Source organism: Saimiri boliviensis, chromosome 2, assembly GCF_048565385.1.
Source record: "Saimiri boliviensis isolate mSaiBol1 chromosome 2, mSaiBol1.pri, whole genome shotgun sequence".
Classification (NCBI taxonomy): domain Eukaryota; kingdom Metazoa; phylum Chordata; class Mammalia; order Primates; family Cebidae; genus Saimiri; species Saimiri boliviensis.
The window spans coordinates 14,833,127-14,858,233 of NC_133450.1; the positions used below are offsets into that span (position 1 = coordinate 14,833,127).

Consider the following 25,107-nt stretch of genomic DNA (forward strand, 5'->3'; position numbering starts at 1 on the left):
TCATATTAACACTGTTTTAGAAATCTTGGCAGTTTCAGTTGAAGGAAGGCAGCAGAGGTAACAGCTTTGGAGACCAGTAGGCAAGATTCACGTCACAGCTCAGCCACTTACCAATTGGATGAGTTTGGGCAAATCAACTTTCCCAAGCCTCAGTTTCATCATCTGTAAAAGAAGATAATGACATCTTCCTAGAAGTGAAGCACCTGAAGGAAGTGCCAGGTATTTTGGTGCTCTTAGGGGACAATAGAAAACAAGACAGCTGTGGTCCCTTATTTTGTGATATTTACCTTCGTTAACTCAGTTTAACAAACCTTTACTGGGTTTAGGATATCAAGCACCATATGGGTTCAAAGATGGACGAGACCTTGTACTTGTCCTTGAGAAAAAGAGAAGTAGATGCTAATCACAATTAAAATAGAGGAAGGTGGATGGCAAGAAAGGTTGGTACCAGGGGTGGTGGGGTTCAAAGGAGAGAAGTATTTAGAAGGCAGACCAGGGAAGTTTTCTGTGGAAGATATGATACTTTAGAAGGCCCTTAGATCATAGATAAGATTTTGTAGAATGGGATGAGGGGAGTGGTAGTGGAAACAAACAAAATCACGGAGGCAGGAACTGCCAATAATCCAACCTGATAAAAGAGCTGGATGTGCATGCAGAGAAGGGAAGAGACTGTGTAGACACAGCAGGAAAATGCAGGTTGGAGCCTTACATGCTAGGGTGAGGCATTTACACTTGCTTTGGTCAGCCGTGGGAACCATGCAAAAACGGGAGCTGAGTTGCATAATTCTTAGCTCTTAAGACCTCGACTGCCCCGGCTTCATTCTGGAGTTGGTGTCTTCTTTGCCACTGTCCTTGGGGCCTCCCCTTTTCTACTGATGGCCACCTTGGTCATGTGTTCAGTGCCCTGTGGCTGCCGTCAGGTGAGGGTCCAATGAACCCACTCAACCTCAAGCATGAGATGTATCTCCAGATGGTACCTCCCAAGGTAGTTGCATTTTGGCAAGTACAGTGGAAGGAGCACCAGACTGAGAATCTAGGTTTTCATGCTAGCTCTGTCTCTCACCAGCTGTGTGATGTTGGGCAAGTCACTTCCCTTCTCTGAGCCTAAGTTACCTCCTCTGAAAAGTGGCCAGGCTGGATTGACAATTGAGCCTAAGTTTCCTCATCTGAAAAGTGGCCAGGCTGGATGGATTGATTGACAATGACCCTTCCAGCTGCAATGGACTCTGACTAACTTGTCAATTGCTAGACCCAAGAAGGTCTCTTTTGACTCATGCAAGGGGCTGCTGCTGCTGAAAATGAGATATTAAGCAGGAGGCTTGAGGGACAGAGATGGAGAGCCCACATGTAGGTAATCAGCAGGGTCAGCTGAGCCCAGCCTTGGATTCATTACTGGGTATGGGAATGGAGAATCCTCCAGGTGATTCAAATCCCTAGCTATTTGGGTGTTCCCAGTTGAAATCCCAGACACTGCAGGGCAGAAATAAGTCATACACACTGTGCTGTCTCAACTTCTGTCCCTCGGAATGCATGAACATAATTAAATTGTTGTCCTGTGCCACCAAGGCTGGGTAATGGTTTGTCACCAGTGTTAGGTAAGTGGAAATGGAGGAAGAGGTGTTTAGGATTAGTTTGGCAGGGTACTCCTCATGTTGGTGAAGCTTCACCAGTGGGCGTTTTCCCCCTAGTGGGTGTCCAAGTCACCTCTGGTCTTGGATGTCTATGTATCATGGTACTCTTAGGAGAGGAGGCTCACAGACTGCACTGTTCTGGATAGTGATGACGTTTATAAATAAGGAACTCTTTCCCCAAGATGTCCTGGATGCTGAGGCACTGCTCAGCTGGGTGGTGCGGTCCATCTGTATTTGTCCCAGTGTCCAAAAGGCTGAAGGGTGTGTGTGTGCTCACACTGGTAGAGGTCCTCTAGGTGCATCTTACACCCTCCATCTCATCTCAGCCCCACCCTAGCTTCATGAGGAGCTACCGAAGGAGCGTTCCTCCCACTTTATTGATGAAGAGCCGTGACCAAGAACACACATACAGAGTGGCAGGGCAGCGCTTTGAACCTGGTGGTAGGACTCTGAATTTAAGGCCCTTTCGAGGAGCTCCGTGGGTGACTCAGGGAATGGAAATTCTGGGAAGGGGGTTGGGGTCTTCGTTTGCTTCCTCTAAACAGGCTCTTGTTTAGAAATAAGACCAATGGACTTGACTTAAGTTCTGTTCTCCGCTTCCTTTCTCTCTTCACCCCTCACTCTCCTTTCTTTTTTCCTCCAAGATTTTTTAGCAGAGGGCAGAGAGGACGAATCTACTCTCAAGGCCTCTGTTAGAGAAGGCGTGATGGCGAGATGGGGACTTCACTCACCAACCGGGCCAGGACAAAGGGCGAAGGAGGGCGGGCCGCTCCCAGGCTGGGTGGGGGGCAGCGGGGAGCAGAGCGGCCCTTCTCCTCGCAGCCGCCACCCTGCTGTGCGCAGTGGGCGCGAGGCTTCCAGGAGAGTCTGCGGTGCAGGGAGCGCTCTGGCTGGGAGGGAGGAGGCGGCCCAGTGCGGCTTCCTGGCTCACGGTGTGTGTCCTGGGGAGAGGAGCACGCAAGTGCCGTTTTCTGAGGATTGTGCCAGACCCTGTCACACGTATAAGCTCATTCAATTCTATTTCCAGATAAGGCCCAGAGAGGGTAGCCGACTTGCCCAAGGCCACACAGGATGTGCGTGTCAGACTCGGTAGGGACGCGCGGCGGGTCTTGGCCCCGGCTCTCCCTGCTCGTCCCGGATCCTCGAAGCCCGGAGGTGTCCCCTACCTGGCGGGGAGGCTTTGGGCCCTCGCCCCGGGGAGGTCTGGAGGGGGCTCCAGCAGGGGGCGCCCCGAGCCCCGTCCGGTGCAGCTGGGCGCGCCTCCAGCCGGCGCCTGGGACGGGGCTGGCCGCTCCGCCCTCTCGGCTCCTCGGCGGCTCGGCTGGCGGGCGCCGGGCGCTCAAGGAGCAGAGGACGGCCGGCCCAGCCCAGCCCGGCGCACCCCGCCGCCTCCCCAGTGCCCGCCGCAGCGCAGCCTCCCGCCGTGAGTAGCGCCCGTCTGCGGGCTCGACGGGCGGGACCGGGCTGTGGCCCGACGGCAGCAGCACCCGGGGCTGGGGCTGGCTGGGCAAAGAGATCCGGGGCACTCGCTCGCAGATCCCGGGCCCGCCGCTGCGGTGTCTGACGCTGTGGCCCGGGGCATTGTGGCCGGCACCTGAGCGCGGGAGCTGCCCGCTGCTGCCCCGGGGCGCCCTCCGGAGCCTGGCACTTTGGCCCGGGAGACAGGGTGGGGGCGGCAGGCAGAGCCGAGCACCCCAGGGAGATGGGAGACAGACGTCCATCAAGTGAGGCCCCTTGTAACGGGCAGAGCACGCCCGGCTCCCGGCCAAGTCTTCTCAGCTTGGGCCTCCTCTCTCACCTCCTGCTCCCGCATGGCACGAGGAGGTGATGCGAGGAGGGTGCTCAGATGTCTGAGCCTCCTGTGGGGCCGAATGAAGCTGTGGTCCCCGCCGTCAGGTGCCCCAAACTGGGGCAGAGCTAGGCTGGGCCCGGGGGCGGCCAGGAGGTGTGCTGCAGGTTGGGTCCCAACAGCTGACTAGGACTCTGGGCCAGGCATTGTGGAGGTCTCAAGGCCTGCCAACCCTCACCATAACTGCATGGTGGAAATTGGTATTCTTACTTTACAAAAGAGAAAACGAGCCCCAGAGAGATGAGCTTCATTGAGGCCGTGCAGGTAATTAATGGTAAGGTAGGGGTGCACACCGGAGTAGAGGACACCATAGCTGGCTCCCACGGAGGCAGGTGAGAAGGCTTGGGGGGCAAGCGCAGGGGCAGTGCCTGACATCTGTACCCTGAAATCCAAGGTGGAGGGCAGACACTCTGGTTTTCGACACTGTGTTTCCCAACTGCCTCTGTGTAAGGTATTCCTGGGAGAATCCTGTTGACTGAGAGGCTCTGGCTCCTTGGCCTCTTCACAGCTAACTCCAGAGCCCTGTTCTTCCCCAAACCACTCATCTCAATGGCACCACGGATAATTCAGCAGCTTCTGAGGAGACTTGGGCAGGGGGCTTAGGGGTGTGTGGATGTGGCTTGGAGATCTGCTCCTCTGGGGTAAGTTCCTGTTTGCAGGAATGAGACCTGCACCGGCCCTGTCCACCTCCCTGAGGCCTCCCAAATTGTTAGCTGTGGGGTGAACAAGCAGGCTTCCCAAGGGAGCTGGATCTTTGCCAGAGACACCAAGTTTTTCTTGTGTCAACTTATGCAGGTGGCTGACCTTCTGCGAGCCTCAGCTTCCTCATCAGAGACGGTGATGGGTCAGAGCCTGGAATGTAGAGAGGGGCCCTGTAACAATGGAGCCCCATCCTTTCTGTTGGCAGCCTCTCCAGAGCCTGGGTGTGATGATTCCTAATGGGGGTGGGTGTGATGAGACAGTTGTGTGTGTTCGGCCCAACCATTGCCTGCCCTCTTGCTGTGGTCTTGTTTCACTCACTTGCACTGGATGAGGTGGGGTGAGGAACTGAGAGAGTTCACTTTGCAGAGTGAGATGGGTCCGTAGGTGAGAGGGCGTCGTGAGTGTTGAGAGTTTCCTGTGAGGTGATCTTCCAGCCCTGGACACCTCCTCCTAGCTTGTCCCTCAGGAGGCCACTGACTTCACCAAACCCGGTGCCATCTTGGAGAGGTTGGGGTGGCTATCAACAGAAGAAGGCCTGGGAAGAGGACCTGGATGGGTCAGCAGTGTGATGTTCAGCAAGTCCCTTCCCCTGTCTGGACCTCAGTTTCCTCTTGTGAAAACAAGTGGGTTAGACTAGAGAGCAGTGTTTTTCAAACTTCTGTTTCACAGTGAACTTTTACCCAGAACCCCAACATATATTATGGATAACATGGAACTGCTCTGGCCTCCCCTTCTCACCCTGGTGATCCTAAAGCAGGTCTAAAAATCCCTAAATAGATGATCTGTGCGATCTCTTTCTGTGGGGTTCTAGGAAATCTGTGTCAGCCCCTGAAGGGTTGCCTGGTGTTAGAGTTGTAGGCAGGAATGTGAATTCCAAGGACTCCATCAGGAGAAATGTGGGCCTTAAGGAAGGTGTCATCCTGGGAGCATCTGGAGCCGATGGCCTGTGCCTCTGGCCAAAAGTCGTAACTGTGTGCCTCCCCTCTGCCATGTGGTTTCAGCTTTTTGAGTCTGGAAAGGTCCCTGTGCCTCTGGGTCCTTTTTTGGGTCCTAGTTGGTGACTATAATTCCACCTCAGTTTCTCCCCTTTAGTTTGTATCTAAACTGGTAAAATGCAAGTTCACCTTGGGAGGGGTGTTAGGAAAGTGCTTGAAATGGCTATCAGTTGTTTTACCTAATGAGCATCTGAGCAGCGGCCTTGAGAAAGGAGGCTGGGGCACTAAATTCAAATCAGCCAAAACTTATGGAGTGCCTGCTGTATACCGGCCTACGACAAAGGGACAGAGGTGAGAATCCCACAATTCTTGCCCTTATGGGGCTCTAAGACACAGGGAGGAGGGAAGGAATTCACATCATCCAGGGACCATTTAAAACATTACACATAGGTTATCTCATTTGTCTCACATTAGTCTCATTTAAAAAAATGCAAAATTTTGATTGCATACAAAATAAGCATACCTCCCATGTATCCATCTAACTACCACCCAGATCAGGAAATAACATTGCCGGCACTCTGAAGCCTCAGAAGCTCCCCTTCCAGCTATCCCCAGAGTGAGGGGATCACCACTCTTCCGACGTTTAGCACTATGCATTAATTTTTTTTTTTTTTTGAGATGGAGTTTCACTCTTGTTACCCAGGCTGGAGTGCAATGGCGCGATCTCGGCTCACCGCAACCTCCGCCTCCTGGGTTCAGGCAATTCTCCTGCCTCAGCCTCCTAAGTAGCTGAGATTACAGGCACCTGCCACCATGCCCAGCTAATTTTTTGTATTTTTAGTAGAGACGGGGTTTCACCACATTGACCAGGATGGTCTCGATCTCTTGACCTCGTGATCCACCCGCCTCGGCCTCCCAAAGTGCTGGGATTACAGGCGTGAGCCACCGCGCCTGGCCTAATTTTACCTAAATGGGATCACACAGTATGCAGTTTTTGTGTCTGGCTACTTTCATTCAACATTATGTTTGTGAGACTCATCCATGTTGTTGCAGGTAACAGTAGTTTGGTAATTCTCATTGCTGTATAATGATTCCATTGTGTGGGTGTATAGTACCTCAATTTGTTTATCCAGTCTTCTATTGATAACCATTTAGTTGTTTCCAATTTTTAGTTATTACTAATAGCATTGCAGTGACCATTATAACGTGGATCTTTTGGGAAAACATCTGCATGTGTTTCTCTTAGGTATGTCCAGAGAAATTCCCCAACAGTTTTCCAAAGTGGTGGTCCCAGTGAATGCCCCTCCTGGCAGTGTTTGAGAGCTCTAGTTGCTGCACATACTCACCAACACTAGACATTGTCTTCGGTTCATTTTCCATGGAAGGGATGTGAAGCTCAGAAGAGTTATCCTATGCTCAGCTGAGCACAATGTGCCAGTAAGTGACAGAGCTGGGATTTGAACCCAGGCCTATGTGATGACTACAAAATCTATTCTCCCCATCTGTGTTAGACAGAGACATAGATTATGACACGAGCCAGAATGTGATTAACTCTAACCCTAAAAATGTATGAAGAATACTCTTGGGGAACTTAAAGAGGGGGAGAATTGTCATCTGTTTCTGGGAGAGCAAGGATCATGGAGCCGCACAGTGATGAAAGCACTTGACTGGGTCTTGTGGGAAGTGGGCAGTTTTGTCCACTCTCCAGGACTTTCCAGGTGGGCCTCTCATGGCAGGGGCCCCACTTCAGCTAAGACATAGCAAGGGTGAAAGTTTTAGGGGATTGGGACAGGTCAACTTGGGCTAGAATATAGGATATTTAAGGGAGAGGGCAAAGGCTGGAAAGGTGAGTTAAAGCCTAACTGGTGGGCCTAGTTTGTCCCTAGGGGGCTCACCTGCCCCCTACCCCTGGCCACGCAGGATATAGAGCCTGAGGCAGAGGCTTATCATTTTGCTGGGAACTGGGCTTCTTTGAATCCTGCTCTTAGCAAATGGAGCTGGCCTCTCACCAAATGGGAGATCTTAGCTGTTCCTGGGACCACTCAGGGTTTCTGCCAACAGATTTTTTTTTTGGAGTTTCCTGCTTATATCTAACTGTGTGAAATTGGTAACCCCACTCCGCAGGACTTGACCCAAATAGTCTATTTGGAAGAATATTTTTTTCAGTGAAAATATGATGGTAGATAGCATTCCCTTTACCCTCTAGGCCAGTCTCAGGAGATTTGCCAGGATGTTGCGGGTGAGTGGGGGCCGAGCTTCTGATTACGGTGAAGCCAAACTTGCCAGAGGACTCCCTGGCATGGGTTAAATCACAGGAATAATCAACCTTCTTTTTTTTTTTTTTTTTTTTGAGACAGAGTTTCGCTCTTGTTACCCAGGCTGGAGTGCAATGGCGCGATCTCGGCTCACCGCAACCTCCGCCTCCTGGGTTCAGGCAATTCTCCTGCCTCAGCCTCCTGAGTAGCTGGGATTACAGGCACACGCCACCATGCCCAGCTAATTTTTTGTATTTTTAGTAGAGACGGGGTTTCACCATGTTGACCAGGATGGTCTTGATCTCTCGACCTCGTGATTCACCCGCCTCGGCCTCCCAAAGTGCTGGGATTACAGGCTTGAGCCACCGCGCCCGGCCTAATCAACCTTCTTATTTGTACAGTAGTTTATATCTGTATCCCCACATGGATGTATGAAGTAGGTGATACAGATAGTATCACTATGATTTTTTTGTTTTTGAGACTGAGTCTCACTTTATTGCCCAGGCTAGAGAGCAGTGGCAAGATCTCAGCTCACTGCAACCTCTGCCTCCTGGGTTCAAGTGATTCTCCTGCCTCAGCCTCCCGAGTAGCTGGGATTACAGGTGCCTGCCACCACTCCCGGCTACTTTTTGCATTTTTAGATGGGATGGGGTTTCACCATGTTGGCCTGGCTAGTCTAGAACTCCTGACCTCAGTGATTCAACTGCTTTGGCTTCCCAAAGTGTGGGAATTACAGGCATGAACCACCGCGCCCGGCCTGTATCACTATGTTTACAGGTAAGGGAATGAGATTCAGAGAGGGTGCCCACCTGCTCTGGGTCACAGGGCTAATATACACCCACACTAGTCTGGAACTGGGGCTCCTGGAGCCTGCTCTTTTAGTATTTCATGCTTGCCCCAGCCTTGGCCAAGCACAGATGATGAATGACGGAGCCTAGGCACCAAAAGGCAGGTGACCCTGAGAGTAAGGCTTGGCAGCCAGGCCAGCTCTGCCTGAAGGTCTTCAGCATCTTTGTGCCTCAGTGGAAGGGAGAGGGACATGCAACATCTTGGTAATGCAGCTCTGGTTTGCAGGGAACTGAGGTGGAGGAAAGAGGGTGAAATGTATACACCCCCTGAGAGGATAGCTCCAGCCACTTGACGTTGATAAGATGTGCCCTTATGTAATTGTGCCTCCACCCAGCCTGGTGAAAATAGTCTTTTGGGGCTCATGGAGCCCACGTGTGGTTGGGAATCTGATTGGCAGACAGCAGGAAAACTCCAGTGCTAGCCAAAATGAGCTTGGAGAGGCCTTTGCTAAAGACCCTTGGAAGACATATCCACAGGCAGCTGGTTTTATTCTTGTGATTTGCAGACTGTGCCCTGGGCCCTGCTCTTGGGGTGTTATCCAGAGTGGCACATGGCTGTCTCAGAAATGGATAAGCCCCTTGGGGCAGAGGGATCCTAGGAGAGGATGCAGACAGTCTCTTCTGGTGGAGTGTAAGTGCTCCCCATGGCTCAGAGTTGGCCTATGGCTTTCAATGAGATGCCTGGGACAGGCAGAGTTGGCTTGATTTTACAGATGAGAACACTGACACACCTCTGACAAGAGAGGAGATCACAGGGCTAGTTGTAGGCAAAGCTGGAACAAGCACCTCAGGCTCTTGAGTCCTGGTGCCTGTTGGAATTTTGGAATTTGCCTCACTCCTCCTGCCCATCTTTACACACACACACACACACACACACACACACACACACACACACACACATATATATATATATATATATAGAGAGAGAGATGGGGTTTCACCATGTTAATCAGACTGGTCTCCAACTCCTGACCTCATGATCTGCTTACCTCGGCCCCTCAAAGTGCTGGGATTACAGGCGTGAGCCACCATGCCCAGCCCTGCCCATCTTTATTTTAGGGGTGATGAGTGAGAGAGTTTGCAGATTAGTTCAGACATGCAGTTGGGTCATAGAATCCCTGAGGGAGCTGAGGTCATGATAATTCCTTACCTATCAATAGCATTTTATAGTTTACAAAATAATTTCATGACTTGAAGTTGATTTTACAGTATTAGCCCCATTTTACAGGTAAGGAAACTAAGTGTCTGGCAGCTTAGGTGGCTTACCCAAGCAATACTGGGACTTGTATCTAGGATTTCTGACTTTAAAGCTAGTGATTTTTTTTTTTTTTTTTTTTTTTTTTTTTGGAGAACGAGTCTCACTCTGTTGCCCAGACTGGAGGGCAATGGTGTGACCTGAACTCACTGCAACCTCCGCCTCCCAGGTTCAAGTGATTCTTGTGCCTCAGCCTCCTCCTGAGTAGCTGGAATTAGAGATGCGTGTCACCATGCCTGGCTAATTTTTGTATTTTTGGTAAAGATGGGGTTTCACCATGTCGGCCAGGCTGGTCTTGAACTCCTGACATCAAGTGATCCACCAACCTCAGCTTCCCAAAGTGCTGGGATTACAAGTGTAAGCCACTGTGCCCGGCCTTTTTTTTTTTTTTTTTTTTTTTAATTAACTGCACAACTGCTTCTTTTTGCAGTAGTTTTGAATTTAATGAAAACAAATAGTTGAAGTTCATTCATCATGGATGTTTCTCTGAACTTCTTCAGACAGATCTGAAGACCTAAGGAATTCTCCTTTCCTGTCTCCTTAACAAATTTGAATTCATATAAATCAAATAATAACCATACATCATCAGCTGCAGGTGAGAAAAGGCTTGAGCAGGGCAGTTCTTTAGGAACCGAAGCTTCAGATTATTACTAAATTATTAGCTGCCTTGCACCCAGTTACTTTTAGGCCTTAGACTCTTAGGCTTGTGCTAATTTGGATGGCTGTCCTAACCTCAGGTTTCTTCCCATTTCAGTGTTGTATGTCCCAGGCCTCAATGAGGAGCCCAAACATGGAGCCCTTCAAGCAGCAGAAGGTGGAGGACTTTTACGACATCGGAGAGGAGCTGGGGAGGTAGGAGACTGTGTGAGAGGTTGGGGGATGCTGAGGGAGCCAAAGTCACGCTTCTTCTGACACAATTGTCTGTTGGTGTTGGAAGGCAGGGCCACAGGACCAGTGGGAAGCTTTAAAAACGAGCCTGGAGTTTATTCACCTGCCTGGGTGACTATGCACATAGTCATTGCTCTGGAAATAATGACTTGCCAGTAAAAGGGATGAGAATTGTTGACTTTTGTGTTTTCAGCATAATCTGGCTGGCAGGGAAAACCTACATAATTCTTATTTGATCTGTTACTTTTTTCATAAAGCTCCCCCAGGCTCTGGATGGAGACCTGACTTGTTGGTTTTCTTCTGAGTCTTACTTGGGATTCTCCATGGTTCCCAGAGTTTTGTTTTAAGCTCAGAACCTGAATGGGAGGTGAGGTAATCCTCCTGAGAATGGATTTACGTTGAGTAACCAGCCACATGAGCTCCATAATGAAGTTTTTCTGGGATCTTTATTACTTGGTTTGCTGAGTCCAGAACACAGCCAGGGTGAAAATCAGATCTGAAAGTACTGTAGTTACTATTTGGATAGAAAATAAGATTTTCCGAAGCTCTTTTCTTGCCTTCCATTTCTAACAACTGCTAATAGTTAGGTGGTAATGTAGTGATTACACAATGCCAGTCTTGAAGTTTGAGTCGCACAACAATGCACGAAAAACAGACATTATTTCTTCTTTCGTTTTCCAGATGAGGAAACTGTGGTCCAGCATTTGGGCAAGTTACCCCAAGTTGCTGAGCCAGTGAGTAACATAGGCAAGGTTCTGACCAGTCCGTTTTGCACCTGCACACCTGTTATGCCCTCTCCCATGAGCTTGGCACTTGTACACTCACACACGCTCATCAGAACACCTAGCCTCACCTCTTCACACACCCTGCAGCATGAAAACATGGGAATTTAGAGTGTGTAGACCCAGACAGGTATAGGTAATTTAGAAAGTTTATTTTGTCAAGGTTGAAGACGCACACCCATCACATAGCCTCAGCAGGTCCTGATGAATTGTGCCCAAGGTGGTCACAGCACAGTTTGGTTTTATAATTCTAGGGAGACATGAGACATCAGTCAAATATGCAAGATGAACATTGCTTTGGTCTGGAAGGGTGGGACAACTGTAACTCTAAGCAAAGGTGGGAAGACTTTAATGGGAAGGGAATTTCCAGGTCATAGGTATATAAGAGACAAATGGTTACATTCTTTGGAGTTTCTGATTAGCCTTTCTAAAGGAGGCGATCAGGTATGCATTTATCTCAGTGAGCAGAGGGGTGATTTTGAATAGAATGGGAGGTAGGTTGGCTCTAAGCAGTTCCCAGCTTGACTTTTCCCTTTAGCTTAGGGATTTGGGGGACCCCAAGATTTATTTTCCTCTCACAAGTGTCTACTGTATTCAACAGGCAATCAGGAGTTCTTCTCCCTTTATAGAACTCCTAGGTCAGGACTAGTTGTCTTACTTTTGTTTTTTTGCTTTCAAAGACAAAACAGATTTTCAAAGTCAGAAGAGCTTCACTCCAAAGAGAATGACAGGCAGCAGGTGCTTCAAGATCAGGGAGTTTATCCTGGCTGGCTGGCTGGTGTGGAGGGGAGCAAATAACTGCAGAGATCCCAGAGGGGAATGACTTTTCCCCATCTGGGGCCTGGTGAAGGAGTAGGAAGAGGACATAGGACCAGAGGCTGGGGTTGGTCAGCTGGAGCCTGCCTCTGGATGGGAAGCCAGGTTCTCTTTGCCTCTGATTCTTCTCCTGCCCTTGGTGACACCAGCAGAAAGGTGGCATTCTTGTCAACAGACCATGGCCAGCCCTGCCAATGGTGCTTGATTCAGTGCCCTCACTTGGCCACGTCCTGCGTGTAGGGGTCTCTGCTGAGTACTGTGGGTACACAGATGAGCAAGATGAGACGATCTCTCCCCTCCTTGAGCTCCACCCTGGCAGTGAGGCAGCCACACACATGCTAACAGGGCATTCTTGGATTGGACTAGAGTCTGGGTGGGCAGAGAAACTGAGAAGTTGTCAGGGGTGGGACTCTGAAGAAGGAAGCAGAAGCAGTTTCCTGGGGATTGCATTTATGATTCCTTCTTAGTCTTGTCTCTCTCCGACTCTGTATACAAGGACATGTGCTGTTAGACCCAGAAGAGATCTCATGTTTCCTGGTCCTCCACCTGCAACAGGGTGTGGATATCCCATGCACTGCACAGCCTGGGGTGTCTTGGGATGATTCTCGTCTCCCCTACTCTTCTTTTTTTTTTTTTTGAGATGGAGTCTCACACTGTTGCCCGGGCTGGAGTGCGATGACTAGATCACTGCAACTCAGCCTCCCAAGTAGCTGGGATTACAGGCACCTACCACCAAGCCTAGCTAAATTTTTATATTTTTAGTAGAGATGGGGTTTCACTATTTTGACCAGGCTGGTCTTGAACTCCTGACCTTGTGATCTGCCCGCCTTGGCCTCCCAAAGTGCTGGGATTACAGGCGTGAACCACCACGCCCAACATTCCCTAGTCTTCTAAAGTGCTAATGGGGCAAAAGGTGAGTAAGCCGCATATGAGGTCCAGGGGCTAGGGGCCAGGGGCCTTTGGAGTGGCCAGACGTTCTAAGATTTGTGGTCTAGAGGTCAGATGAGTTAGAAGGGCTTTAGAGGTCCTCTCTTCCAGACTTCTCACTTGACAGTTGAGGAAATAGAGGCTCAGAGAAGGGAAGGGTCTTGCCTGGGGCCACAGAACAGGCTAGAACTAGAGCTGCCTTCGGATGACCACTCAGCTTCTGAAGGAACAGTCCTATTCTCTCCTGCCCTCCTGTTCTTCACTTAACATATTTTTGAGGATCCACTATGTGCACTGTCTGAGCAGTGGAAAGCAAAACAGATACAGTCCTGTCCTCTGGCAGTTTGTGCTCCTGAGGCTGGTGGAGAAAGGCAATGCACAAGTGGATGCCACAGGATAAATCACCCATAAGGTGTGTTAAGGGCTAAGAAATGAGAGAAAAGGATGCCCTGCAAGGGAATGATGGGGGATGTAGTTCCGACTGGGTGGTGAGAGAAGATTGCTCCGAGGAAGTGACTGTTAATTTGAGAACTGAGGGGTAAATGCACAAGCAAAGTCAGTGGCCTGGAGGAGCCCTGAAGCAGGGAAGCACCTAGGTAGGACCTGGGGAGCCAGCAGGAGGCTGGTGGGCCTTGGACAGAGGGCCAGGGGCAAGCAGTGTGAGATGAGGCTGGGGGCATGGGTGGAGACCAGATCCAGTTGGTGAATTCCCTGCCAACACAGAGTGGTGGAAAGGTTTGGCCTTTGGGGTCTCATGAGTTGGGGTTTGAGTCCCTGTCCTAGCTGTGTAACATGAGGACAACTTGCCCTCTCTGAGCCTCAGCTTTCTTACCTGTAAGACAGAAGTAGTACCATTACCTAGATCACGGTTGTGGGGATGAAATGAGATGCCAGTTTAGGTGTTCCTCACAGAGTTGGGCATGTGGTAAGTGTTCATGAACAAGAGCTTCTGGTCTTCAACAGCGAATGGACTGAGGCTTTGATGTAGGTTTGGAGTGTCAAGGCCCTACCTTCTGCCTCTGCAGCCTTCTAGGAGGAAGGCATGGGAGCCGTTAGCAAGAAGAACAGGGGAATCATCCTGATTTCCAGGGAGCTGAATGCAAACTTCCTTACTTTATTGTCAGTGAGCACCCTAGGGTAGACCCAGGGCCCTCTCATTGATTGTAGCTCTTCATTAAGTCCTAACTATGCAAAAATGAAAATGAACAACAGTTTGTTACAGGTTACAGTGGATGAAGCTCAGACAGGTAATGTGGAGCAAAGGAAGGCAGACTCAACAGGGTGTGTACTGCTTCCTTCCATTTGTGAAAGCTCATATCAGGCAAAAGGAATCAATGGTGCTAGAGGTCTGAATGGTGGTTTTCCTTCGGGGACTAGTGACTGGAAGGGGACACAAAGGTGATTTCTGGGGTGCCATATTCTGTTTCTTGATCTGGGTATGTGTTTCATAGACGTGTTCATTTTATGACTATTTATATGAAGACATATATGCATATGGGCATTTTCCTGTTTATGTATTAGACCTTAACTAAAATAGTTTATTAATAAATAACCTTTAACTCGACTTTCTGCCCTAGCCTGGTCCACAAGTTTCCAATTCCTTTAGAGGCTTTGTCTATCCTTATCCTATGAATAAGAGCATATTTGTAAGGAAAGCTTTGGTTAGAAACAGGGTACCCTGGCTGGGGCATCCTGCACTCTGCTGGGATCCTCCCTGGCCCTGCATATTTTTTTTACCTTATTTCTAGCTTCCAGCGCTGAGTGCAGTCAGTTGGCTGTGCTCACACTTTTGGCACCAGCCTGCTGGGGATGCTGGAGGTTGTCTGCTGTTTCTGGGAGTGTTTGGAGAAATGTTGGCTTGCAGATTTTGGCCTCTCCCAGCCTTGGTAGCCACCAGTAGAGCAGAGCAGGGGAATATTAGAGCAGGGCTCATAAAGAGAAACCCCTCCAACTCCTGATTCCGTAGATGAGGCTAAGACCAGAGATGAGAAGTGGTGAACTGGTGATAGAATCAGGGCGGGTCTGGTGATCTGACTCCTAGCCCAGAACTCTGGCCACCACACCATAAGGACCCACAAGACACAAAGTCATTTCTTCCTTTAATTGGAAGGTTTCTGAGTGGGAGAGAATATAAGGGAAGGGAGTCTTCTGTTTGAACTTGAGGGTAGTGTAGTAGGATCAGAGTTAGGAGGATGAGCCTTTGGGAAGGAGTCGTATTTCCCAGGGGGAGGGTACCAGTTGGTAGGCCCATTGACGATTTCGTGAACTTCTACATAGACAACTACTGCATACATAATGATATAAAGTAATTTAATGTAAGCAGCATGTAATGAATCACTATTCCTTATTTCCTATCCTTTGATTCCTTTCCTTTACTTAGTTTGTTTTTTTTTTTGAGATGGAGTCTCACTCTGTCACCGAGGCTATAGTGCAATCCCACAATCTTGAATCACTGCAACCTCCGCCTCCTGGCTTCAAGCCATTCTCCTTCAGCCTCCTGAGTAGCTGGGATTACAGGCATGTGCCACCATGCCTGGCTAATTTTTGTACTTTTAGTAGAGACAGAGTTTCACCATGTTGGCCAGGTTCGTCTTAAACTCCTGACCTCAGGTGATCTCCTTGCCTCCGCCTCCCAAAGTTCTGGGATTAGGCAGGAGCCACTGCACCTAGCTACATTTTCTTTACTTATTATATTGCCATAAAATCATAAGATATTACTGTTGAGCTGGATTTCAACAAAAATTTAATCCAAATCTACCATTTTATAGATGAGGAAAGTAAGGCCTAAGGAGGGGAGATGATTTGTCTAAGGTCATAAACAAGCGATCGAGGAGTTAGGACTCAAAGGCAGAACCTTCTCAACTACTGTGCCGGTTTAAACAAACAAACAGATAAGAACTTGTTTAAATCTACATCCAACCTTTCTCCATAGCTCCCTCTTCTCTTAAGGATCTTACCTTACCATTGCCCCACATGTCACCTCTGCCCTGAAGAAGACAGCAACCGGATAATTGCCACCACTTAGAGGAGGCTCATGTATGCAAGCCACCCTGTGGGACACTTACCCTTCAGTCTCCTTGTGTGGGGATGAGAGGCTTCACTGGGGGAAGGAGCCTCTGCATTAAAGCCTCAGCCCTCCTGAACATGGACAATGGATTCCCTGGGGCAGCCATGTTGATGAGGGTGGGGGCAGCCAGACTGGAGTCTCCCAGTGGAATCATCTGAATATATGGTTAAGATCACCCACCACATATTCAGCTTAGCCAGGACAGCCTCTTTGGGGAAAGAAACAAAATCCTCTAGGAAATGTGTGAAGTTTAAATTTACCCAGGCTGGGTTCAATAGCCTAGTTTAGCCACATTGAGAACTACAGAAAACAACAAACATAGGTGTTCTATTTAGTCATCTCAGTCCTTGGTAAAAGAGCTTCTAAGACTAACCCTTTTCACCCCTTTTTAAATAAAAAAGATGTTTGTTTATTTATAGAAGTTATTCAAGGTAGATGTCATAAAGTTATGAAGAGTAAAAGTAAAAGGTAGAACTCTTGCCCTCTCTCCGAGTCTCACACCCCACAAATAGACTTGGATGGTAATTTTCTTCTGTTACCCTTCAGAACCTAAGTTAAGCAAGTGTGTGTGTGGACCCAGATGGTACTACACGACCATAACCATCTACGACCTGCTTTTCTCACTTAATGAAATCTGTTGAATATCTCTTTATAGCAGTGCAGATAGATATGTAAGACTTATTGTGGATGAATGGTTTTTTAAATTAATGCATTTAAGAAGACAATTTAAGGCAATAAAAGATGAGCAACCTTAACCCAGCAGCTATTTCCCTCCCTCCTTCTTCTTTCCCTCATTCTTTCCTTCCCTCCTTCCCTCTTTCCTGCCTTCCTCTCTCTCTCTCTTTTCCTCTTTTCCTCTCTCCCTCTCTCCCTCTCTCTCGGGTATCTCTGGGGTCTCTCTGTCACTCAGGCTGGAGAACAGTGGCTCAATCATAGCTGGGCATCCTCGACCTCCTGGGCTCAAGCAATCCTCCCACCTCAGCCTCCTAAGTAGCTGGGATCACAGGCATGTGCTGCCATGCCCAGTTAATTAAAAAACAATTTTTATTTTGAGGTGGAATCTTGCCCTGTTGCCCAGGATGGAGTGTAGTGGTGCAATCTTGGCTCTCTACAACCTCTACATCCTGGGTTCAAGCAATTCTCATGCCTCAGCCTCCTGAGTGGCTTGGATTACAGGTGCGTACCACCATGCCTGGCTAAATTTTGTGCTTTTAGTAGAAACGAGGTTTCACCATGTTGGTCAGGCTGGTCTCAAAGTCTTGATCTCAGGTGATCTGCCCACCTTAGCCTCCCAAAGTGCTAGGATTACAGGCATGAGCCACCAGGCCCACCTAATGTTTAAATTTTTTGTAGAGATAGGGTTTCACCGTGTTACCCAGGCTGGTATTGAACTCCTGGGCTCAAGCAATCCTCCTGTTCTGGCCTCCCAAAGTGCTGGGATTATAGGTGTGAGCCATCATGCCTGGCTATTTTTATTTCTGAATCTTGCCTACTAATCTTTGCAGGAGTGTTTCTCATACCCACAGACCTCCTGCTCTTTGTAACTACTGTGGTACACCCATTTGCACATAGTTCACATTCCCCCAAATGGTAAGCTACGGCAGCAGATTGGAGAGGCTGGGGAGAGCGGCACTCATGGCCTGATGAGAGCCAGTGACGAGATGATGCTCATCTTGCACTTGTTTATCAACTCTTTGAAAGCAGGTTCAGAGCTGTTCTATTTGGAATATCACTGCAGTACTGAGACAGAGGCCAGAGATCTCAAAAATGTATGTGACTTATCTTTGTTCTTGCTGTTTCCTCACTCTTGGAAAAATTATACTTTTTCTTCAAGGTCCACATCAAACACAGTCACTCTAACAAAGCCTGCCATGCCCTGCCCCATCCACCCTAATCCCTTCTGTCAGATTTAATTACCTCTTATTCTGGACCACATCTCTCATCATACCTCATGTTACACATAGGGTTTTCCTGTCATCTTCCCTGCTGTACTGAAGGTTTCTCCAGGCTGGGCATGGTGAAACCTTCCCACCCATCTCCTCTGCTGTGGTGTCCAGGCCAGGCCTTTTACACCTGATAAGTGTTTAACACCTACAGACACCCATAAGTTAACTGCAGAGCATCTGGGATCTGCCTTGAGTTAAATTTAAATCTAAGGCAGAAAACCTCAGCCAAGCAAGCCCACAGCCCCCATAAACCCTGGAATTCATGAATGTTCAGGATTCCCCAAACACAAGTGGGAAACAAAACACAAAAATTACTTCCATTTACTGGACATACATTATTGCATTTAATTCTCATAACACCCTGTGACGTAGTTATTATTCCCATTTTACAGATGAAGAAACTCAGTCTCCAAAATTTTAGGAAACTGGTTCAAGAAATATAAACCTACCTTACCAAGGAGATGACAAGTGGGAAATTTACTCTGTATGACACAGAAAATCTCAAAGAAAGTCAGAAGTAAAAGCCAGAAACTTCTTCTGGGTAAAGCCCCGTTTACTACTCTGGCCTGGGATTTTTATGCCTCTCCGATCACACACACACTTGCTTGTATTTCCTGTTGCTGGGAAAGTGAAAATGTCTGACATACGTTAATATTCTACTATTGGAGCATGCATGGTGGCTCACGCCTGTAATCCCAACACTTTGGGAGGACAAACTAAGAGGATTGCTTGAGCCCAGGAGTTTGAGACCAGTCAGGGCAACATATGTGAGACCCCATCTCTGCAAAACATAAAGCATTAGCCAGGCATGGTGGCACATGCCTGTAGTCCCAGCTACTTGGGAGGATGAAATAGGAGGATTGCTTGAGCCTGGGTGGTTGAAGTTGCAGTGAGCTGTGATTATAAAACTACACTCTAGCCTGGGTGAGAGAGCAAGACCCTGTTTCAAAAAACAAAACAAAACAAGCAAACAAACAAAAACTGCTGCCCTCCTGTGAGTGTCTGTGCTGAGTACTTCCCACCCTTTCAGAACAGTGGGACTTAGATCACATTCCCATTTCACAGGCGAGGACAATGAGACCCAGAGATATATGGTCACATAGTCTGAATAGGACAGTCAGGATTCCATCATAGGTCTGTCAGATTACCAAGCTCATACTCTATTATACTATGCTAATTCCATACATATCTATGTGTGTGTGTGTGTATGTGTGTGTGCGTGCGTGTGTGTATGTGTGTGTATATATATATATATATATATATATATATATAGATAGATAGATAGATATAGATATAGGGTCTTACTCTCTTGCCCAGGCTAGAATGCAGTGGCACAATCACAGCTCACTGCAGCTTCAGCCTCCCTGGCTCAAGCAATTCTTCCACCTTAGCTTCCTGAGTAGCTAGGGCTGTAGGTAAATGCCCTAGACTTTGGTAATTTTAATTTTTTTTTTTGCAGAAATGAGTGTCTCACTGTATTGCCCAGGCTGATCTTGACCTCCCAGCCTCAAGTGATCTTCTCACCTCAGCCTAATTCTACAATTTAATAAAAGTCAATCCAGGAGATTCTTCAGAGGTCATCTATTCCAGTAGAGGCCCAGGGCTCAGGGTAGTTTAGGGTGAGTAGCGGTGAGGATGTCAAAGAGTTTGTCAGTAAAAGGGACTGGAAGTGGAGGAAGGGAGACAGGGCAGATATATCCATTCTCTGTATAGGGTGGCAGTGAGGACCACACCAGGCCACCAGATTCCCTTGGTGAGATTCCATCCTGCGGCCTTGATGAGGTTCTTATACCCATGAGACTTGTAGCCACAGGACTATGGCCCAGTTCGAGATTGGAGAGTGGCCAGAAACAGGAGAGGCAGGAGACGCAGGTGAGGGGAGCCAGCAGCCCTTTAACATTGAGGTGCCAAGAGTATGGCATTTACACAATCTCTGGTCCTGTCGATACCACAGCAGACGTTGGTTTTTGCTTTTGTTTTTTGAGATGGAGTTTCACTGTCGCTCAGGCTGGTATGCAGTGGTTTGATCTCAGCTCACTACCTGAGTAGCGGCTCTCATGAAAGTCAAAGAAAAAAAAGTCAAAGAGGTTGCCCACTACCTGGGCAACCTCTGTGTCCCAGGTTCAAGCAATCCTCTTGCCTCAGCCTCCCAAGTAGCTAGGATTACAGGCACCTGTTACACCCAATAATTTTAGTATTTTTAGTAGAGACAGGGTTCCACCATGTTGGCCAGGCTGGTCTTGAACTCCTGACCTCACATGATCCACCCACCTCAGCCTCCCAAGTGCTGGGATTATAAGCATGAGCCATTGCACTTAGCCACACGATAGACTTTAGAAAGAGGGGTGTCAACGAGGGGCCCCCTACCCTGGTCCTCCTGAGGGATGTAGGGAACTGTGAGCTGGCCGGATGCAAAATGGTATAGTACAGTGGTCTCTTGTCACTCATGCTGTAGACTTGAGAACTTCCTGGGCCTGGCCCAGACGTACTTGGTTAGTAGCAAGGAAGCCTTCTCTGCCACAGCTGCACCCAAGATAAGCTGGTGGTTTCTCAAAGGTTAGTGGGTGTGTGTGGATGTGTGTGTAAAGGAGCTCATAAGTACATGAACTTCTGTGCTGTAGGTCACTATCACAGTCAACAATTCATATTCTTGGGCACCCACTCTGTGTGGGGGAGGAGACTTAGGTTTCAGGCCTTGCCCCAGAATTGCTGAGGCTCAACTGGGGCACAGGAGTACTCTCCTCCTAAGCAAATGAAATGAGACGGACTATGCCAAGTGCTAATAGCAGGACCCAAAACAAAAACATGTGCAAGGAGATCAGAGGACAAAGCCATCACCCTAGGTGGGGCAGGGCCTAATCCAGGAGAGAGGCTGGTAACCGTGTCAAGGATGAGGGCTCTGCCCTGACCGAGGAGCAGAGGCCCAGGCTTGGGCAAGAGGGCACGTGGAGAGGGTAAAGGGATGGGGCTGCCAGGAGGACTGACGACTGCAAGGGGCCCTGGGCAACAGAGGCTGTGGATGAGAGAGGGAGGCGCTTTCATCACCCATTGTTAGGAAAACAAAGCACAAAGCCACTCAGACAAAGTGGCTGCATCACACAGCCTTGAGTTAGAAGCTTAGCACACAGTGCAAATCGCTTGCCCTAAGGGGCAGGTCTCATTGAGCTCTGTCTGCATTATGAAAACTAAGAGCTGTGGAGGGGTGGGTGGCTGGGGGGGCAGTACTTCTGTAGGGAAAATGGAAACCACCATGTGCCTGTATCTTCTGGATAGTCTTGCTTTTCTACTTATTTAATGCCATTGTGTACATTTTTTGTTGGGTTGCTGTTTTGGGATTCCACATTGTTTTAAAATATGTACCTTTCCACATATCCAGAGTTCATATACTTAAAAATATTTTTGTTTTGAAATAATTTCAAATGTGGGGAAAAAGTTGTAAGAATAACAAAACTCCCATATACCCTTGTCCTAGATTTGCACCAGTTTTCAACATTTTGTCATTTCTCTCTCCCTCTTTCCGCTTTTCTGTCTGCCTCCTTTCCTCCTTCCTTCTTTTCTTTTTGTCTGTGGATTATTTGTCTGTCTACCTACCTACGTATCTACTTACCTACCCACCCACCCATCCATCCATCCTAGTTTCTGAACTATTTGAGAATAGGTTGCTGACATTATAGCTCTTCACCCCTTAATACTTCACTATTGATCTCCTAGTGAAGTATTAATATTAAGTACATGGACGTTCTATTTCATAACCACTGTACAGTTTCAAATTCAGGACATTTAATACTGATATGATATTTTTACCTAAGTTATCACTCTTGCTTTAATTTCATCGATTTTCTTATTTGTGTTCTTTATAGCAATTTTTCTCCCTGTAGTGAAAGATCCAGGGCAGGATCATGGGTTGCATCTTGTCGTATCTCTCCAGTCTCCTTTAATCCAGAACAGGCTTTCTTTGACTTTCATGACACCAACATTTTTGAAGACTACTGGACTATTAAAAAATGAATAGGGTCGAGAGCAGTGGCTCACTCCTGTAATCCCAGCACTTTGGGAGGCCGAGGCGGGTAGATCACCTGAGGTCAGGATTCTGAGACCAGCCTGGCCAACATGGAGAAACCCCATCTCTAATAAAAATACAAAAATTAGGCGGATGTGGTAGTGCATGCCTGTAATCCCAGCTACTCAGGAGGCTGAGGCCAGGGAATCATTTGAACCTGGCGGGTGGAGGTTGCAGTGAGCTGAGATCGCACCACCGCACTTCATCCTGGGCAACACAGTGAGAGTCCATCTCCAAATAAATAAACAAATAAATAGGTACAGTTCATACACATCTGTTAACTTCATAATATTCTACTATCCAGGCATGCCCAATTTACTTAACTTTCCCATGTTGCTTCTCACTGCTAGAAATATTGGTGTTTCCGAGAACATACTTGTTTAATTTCCTCTCTGCATTATTTTGGTTGGGTGTATTCCCAGAGGTTGCGTGCCAGGTGAAAGGTTATGACTGATTTGCTTCATGGTTGAAACCAGAAATACTGAATTACTTTATAGTATCATCAGTGTGTACCTCTTTCCTTGTGGCTTTGTCAATGCCCTTTCATTGTTTTTGTGTATTTTTGGTAGTTTATGAGTTTTGTAAAAATATATTAGCATTTTCACTGAAGGGAAATTTAAAGTAGTTGAAGTTTTCTGTACTTTCCCCTTTATTTCAAATCTTCTTTCCTGTACTTTACTTTTCTTCATGATGTTTGCATGTCATTTTTTTCTTTTCTTTTTTTTTTTTTTTTTTGGAGACAGGGTCTTACTCTGTCACCCAGGCTGGAGAGCAGTGGCATGATCATGGCTCACTGCAGTCTCCGACCTCCTTCGGCTCAGGCGAACCTCCCACCTCAACCTCTTGAGTAGCTGGGACTACCGGCATGTACCACCACACCTGGCTATTTTTGTTTGTTTGTTTGAGATAGAGTCTCACTCTGTTGCCCAGGATGGAGTGCAGTGGTGGGATCTTGGCTCACTGCAACCTCCACCTCCCAAGTTCAAGCGATTCTCCTGTCTCAGCCTCCTGAGTAGCTGAGATTACAGGCACGCACCATCATGCCCAGGTAGTTTTTCTGTATTTGTAGTAGAGATGGAGTTTCACCATGCTGACCAGGCAGGTCTTGAAACTCCTGACCTCAGGTAATCCACCCTTCTTGGCCTCCCAAAGTGCTGGGTTTACAAACGTGAGCCACTGTGCCTGGCCTCATTTTTTGTATTTTTTTTTATAGAGACAGGGTTTTGCCATGTTGCCCAGGCTGGTTCTGAACTCCTGGGCTCAAGTGATCCACCTGCCTTGGCCTCCCAAAGTGCTGGGATTATGGGCATGAGTCACCATGTAAGTCACCATTATATCTTCATGGATATTTCCAAGTTCCCATAGCAACATAAGGTAGATAAGGCAGACATAATAGTTCCCATTTTGTAAGTGAAGAAAAGGAGGCTCAGAGACTCTATGCAAACAGGCCAGTCAGGACTAAAGGCAGAGCTCTTCCCTATAGACTGATACTGTCACCTTCCTCTTCTGAGAAGTAGAGAGTATCCATCTCCTTAAGGGACCTAGAACCCCTGCCTACTCCTTTGTCTTTGCTTTTAGAAGCTGGCTCACAGGATTTTCTTAGGAAGCTTTCTGAGAGCACGCCATTGGGAGAAGGGGGTGCTTGGGATGGGGAGTACGGTCCTCTGTCTTGCTGGGGAAACCAAAATAAGGCTTAAGAGGTACCCTATCGGGCTGGGTGCAATGGCTCATGCCTATAATCCCAGCACTTTGGGAGGTAGAGGTGGGCAAATTGCTTGAGCCCAGGAGTTTGAAACCAGCCTGGCCAACATGGAGAAACCCCATCTCTAATAAAAATACAAAAATTAGGCGGACGTGGTAGTGCATGTCTGTAATCCCAGCTACTCAGGAGGCCGAGGTGGGATGATCACTTGAGCCCAGGAGGCAGATGTTGTAGTGAGCAGAGTTCATGCCATTGCACTACAGCCTGGGCAACAGAGTGAGAGCCTATCTCAAAGAAATAAAGAAATAAATTTTTTTAAAAGAGGTATCCTATCATCTCAGTGATAGCAAAGCACACCAGGGCTCTGGTAGGGTAGGTGGGAGGTTGTGTGAGACCCTGTAGCTTCCAGGGCCTTCTAAAGTGAAAATACTTGCTCTCTGAAGCCTTCCCATGGGTTCTTTCTTCCAGCCACATCCATCCCTCCAGCTTTGAGCATCCATAGCCCCTAGAGTCTATGCATCATACATGATTATTCCAAAGTAGAAGGTTTTCTGGGGTTCATTCTGTATTTTAAGCCAGACTGTGAGCCCCTTGAGGACGGGGCTACGTTTTATCCTTGTTTATGTCCCTGCTACCTCAAGCATACGGCTGGACTCACAGCAGGCACTCAATAAGCACAGGGGCTGGTACGGCTGTCAGCTGAGCTTAACCAGCTTGGAGCCCCCAAGGGTGCTCAGTTTGTGTCCACAAGCCCAAGAGAAGGTAGAAATTCAGCAGCAGCATTTTCATCAAAGCCCTGCTCACATGAGCTTCTTTGTTTTCTTGCCCGGAGGGGGAGGGTCAGGGGAACACACCAAGTGTGCACAGCTGCTTGACATCACAGCAACTGTAGGAATGCTCACTCATGCTCCCTTTCATGTGCTAGAGTTGCCCCACATTGCGGTATCATCCTGTGCTGGTGTGAGCCTGGAGCCTCTGTCCTGCTCCTCCAGAAGTGACTGAGACTGAACCCCACTGAACCCCACTTCTCCTGGGGAGACTGAACCCCAGGAGAAGAGACCAGGGCTTCCCCTTGTAGGCAGGGTCTGATCTCAACTGAGGGGAAAGATGAAGAGAAATTCTGTTGCCGTGGATGTTGTAGCTTTCTTTAAGGCTACTGACAAGACTCATCAGTGGCATCTGGCCCATCTCCATGGACTTGGAGTAAAAAACTTGCTTCAAATCTCACTTTGGCTACCAATATGTTAATGCACTTGGGCAAGGCACTTTCTGTCTCGGGGCCACAAGGCATTTTGGTGGCAGAAGTGAGACCTGAAGGTGGGACTTTGCACTCCAGGTCCTTTGACCTTTCCATTACTCCACAGAAACACCATAGGCATTTGATATTACACCAGGTTACCTATCCTTTCCCTTTTGATTTATTCCTTCTAGTACCTGAAGTGCT

At 48.1% G+C, this 25,107-nt stretch overlaps 1 protein-coding gene across 5 annotated transcripts in view; it reads left to right on the forward strand.

The window, feature by feature from the left end:
* The first annotated feature begins 2,923 nt into the window (after positions 1-2,923).
* The window catches only part of DAPK2 (death associated protein kinase 2), a 123,412-nt gene continuing 101,228 nt past the window's right edge, over positions 2,924-25,107 (forward strand). Inside the window, exons 1-3 of one of the 5 annotated variants that reach the window (XM_039469256.2) lie at positions 2,924-3,054; positions 6,364-6,554; positions 10,230-10,327. In XM_039469256.2, the coding sequence (XP_039325190.1) occupies positions 10,236-10,327 (92 nt within the window). In that variant the 5' untranslated portion in view covers positions 2,924-3,054; positions 6,364-6,554; positions 10,230-10,235. Of the gene's footprint in view, positions 3,055-3,226; positions 5,469-6,363; positions 6,555-10,229; positions 10,328-25,107 lie in introns of those variants that run through there. The other 4 variants (XM_039469257.2, XM_039469255.2, XM_039469258.2 and 1 more) reach the window with 4 other exon arrangements.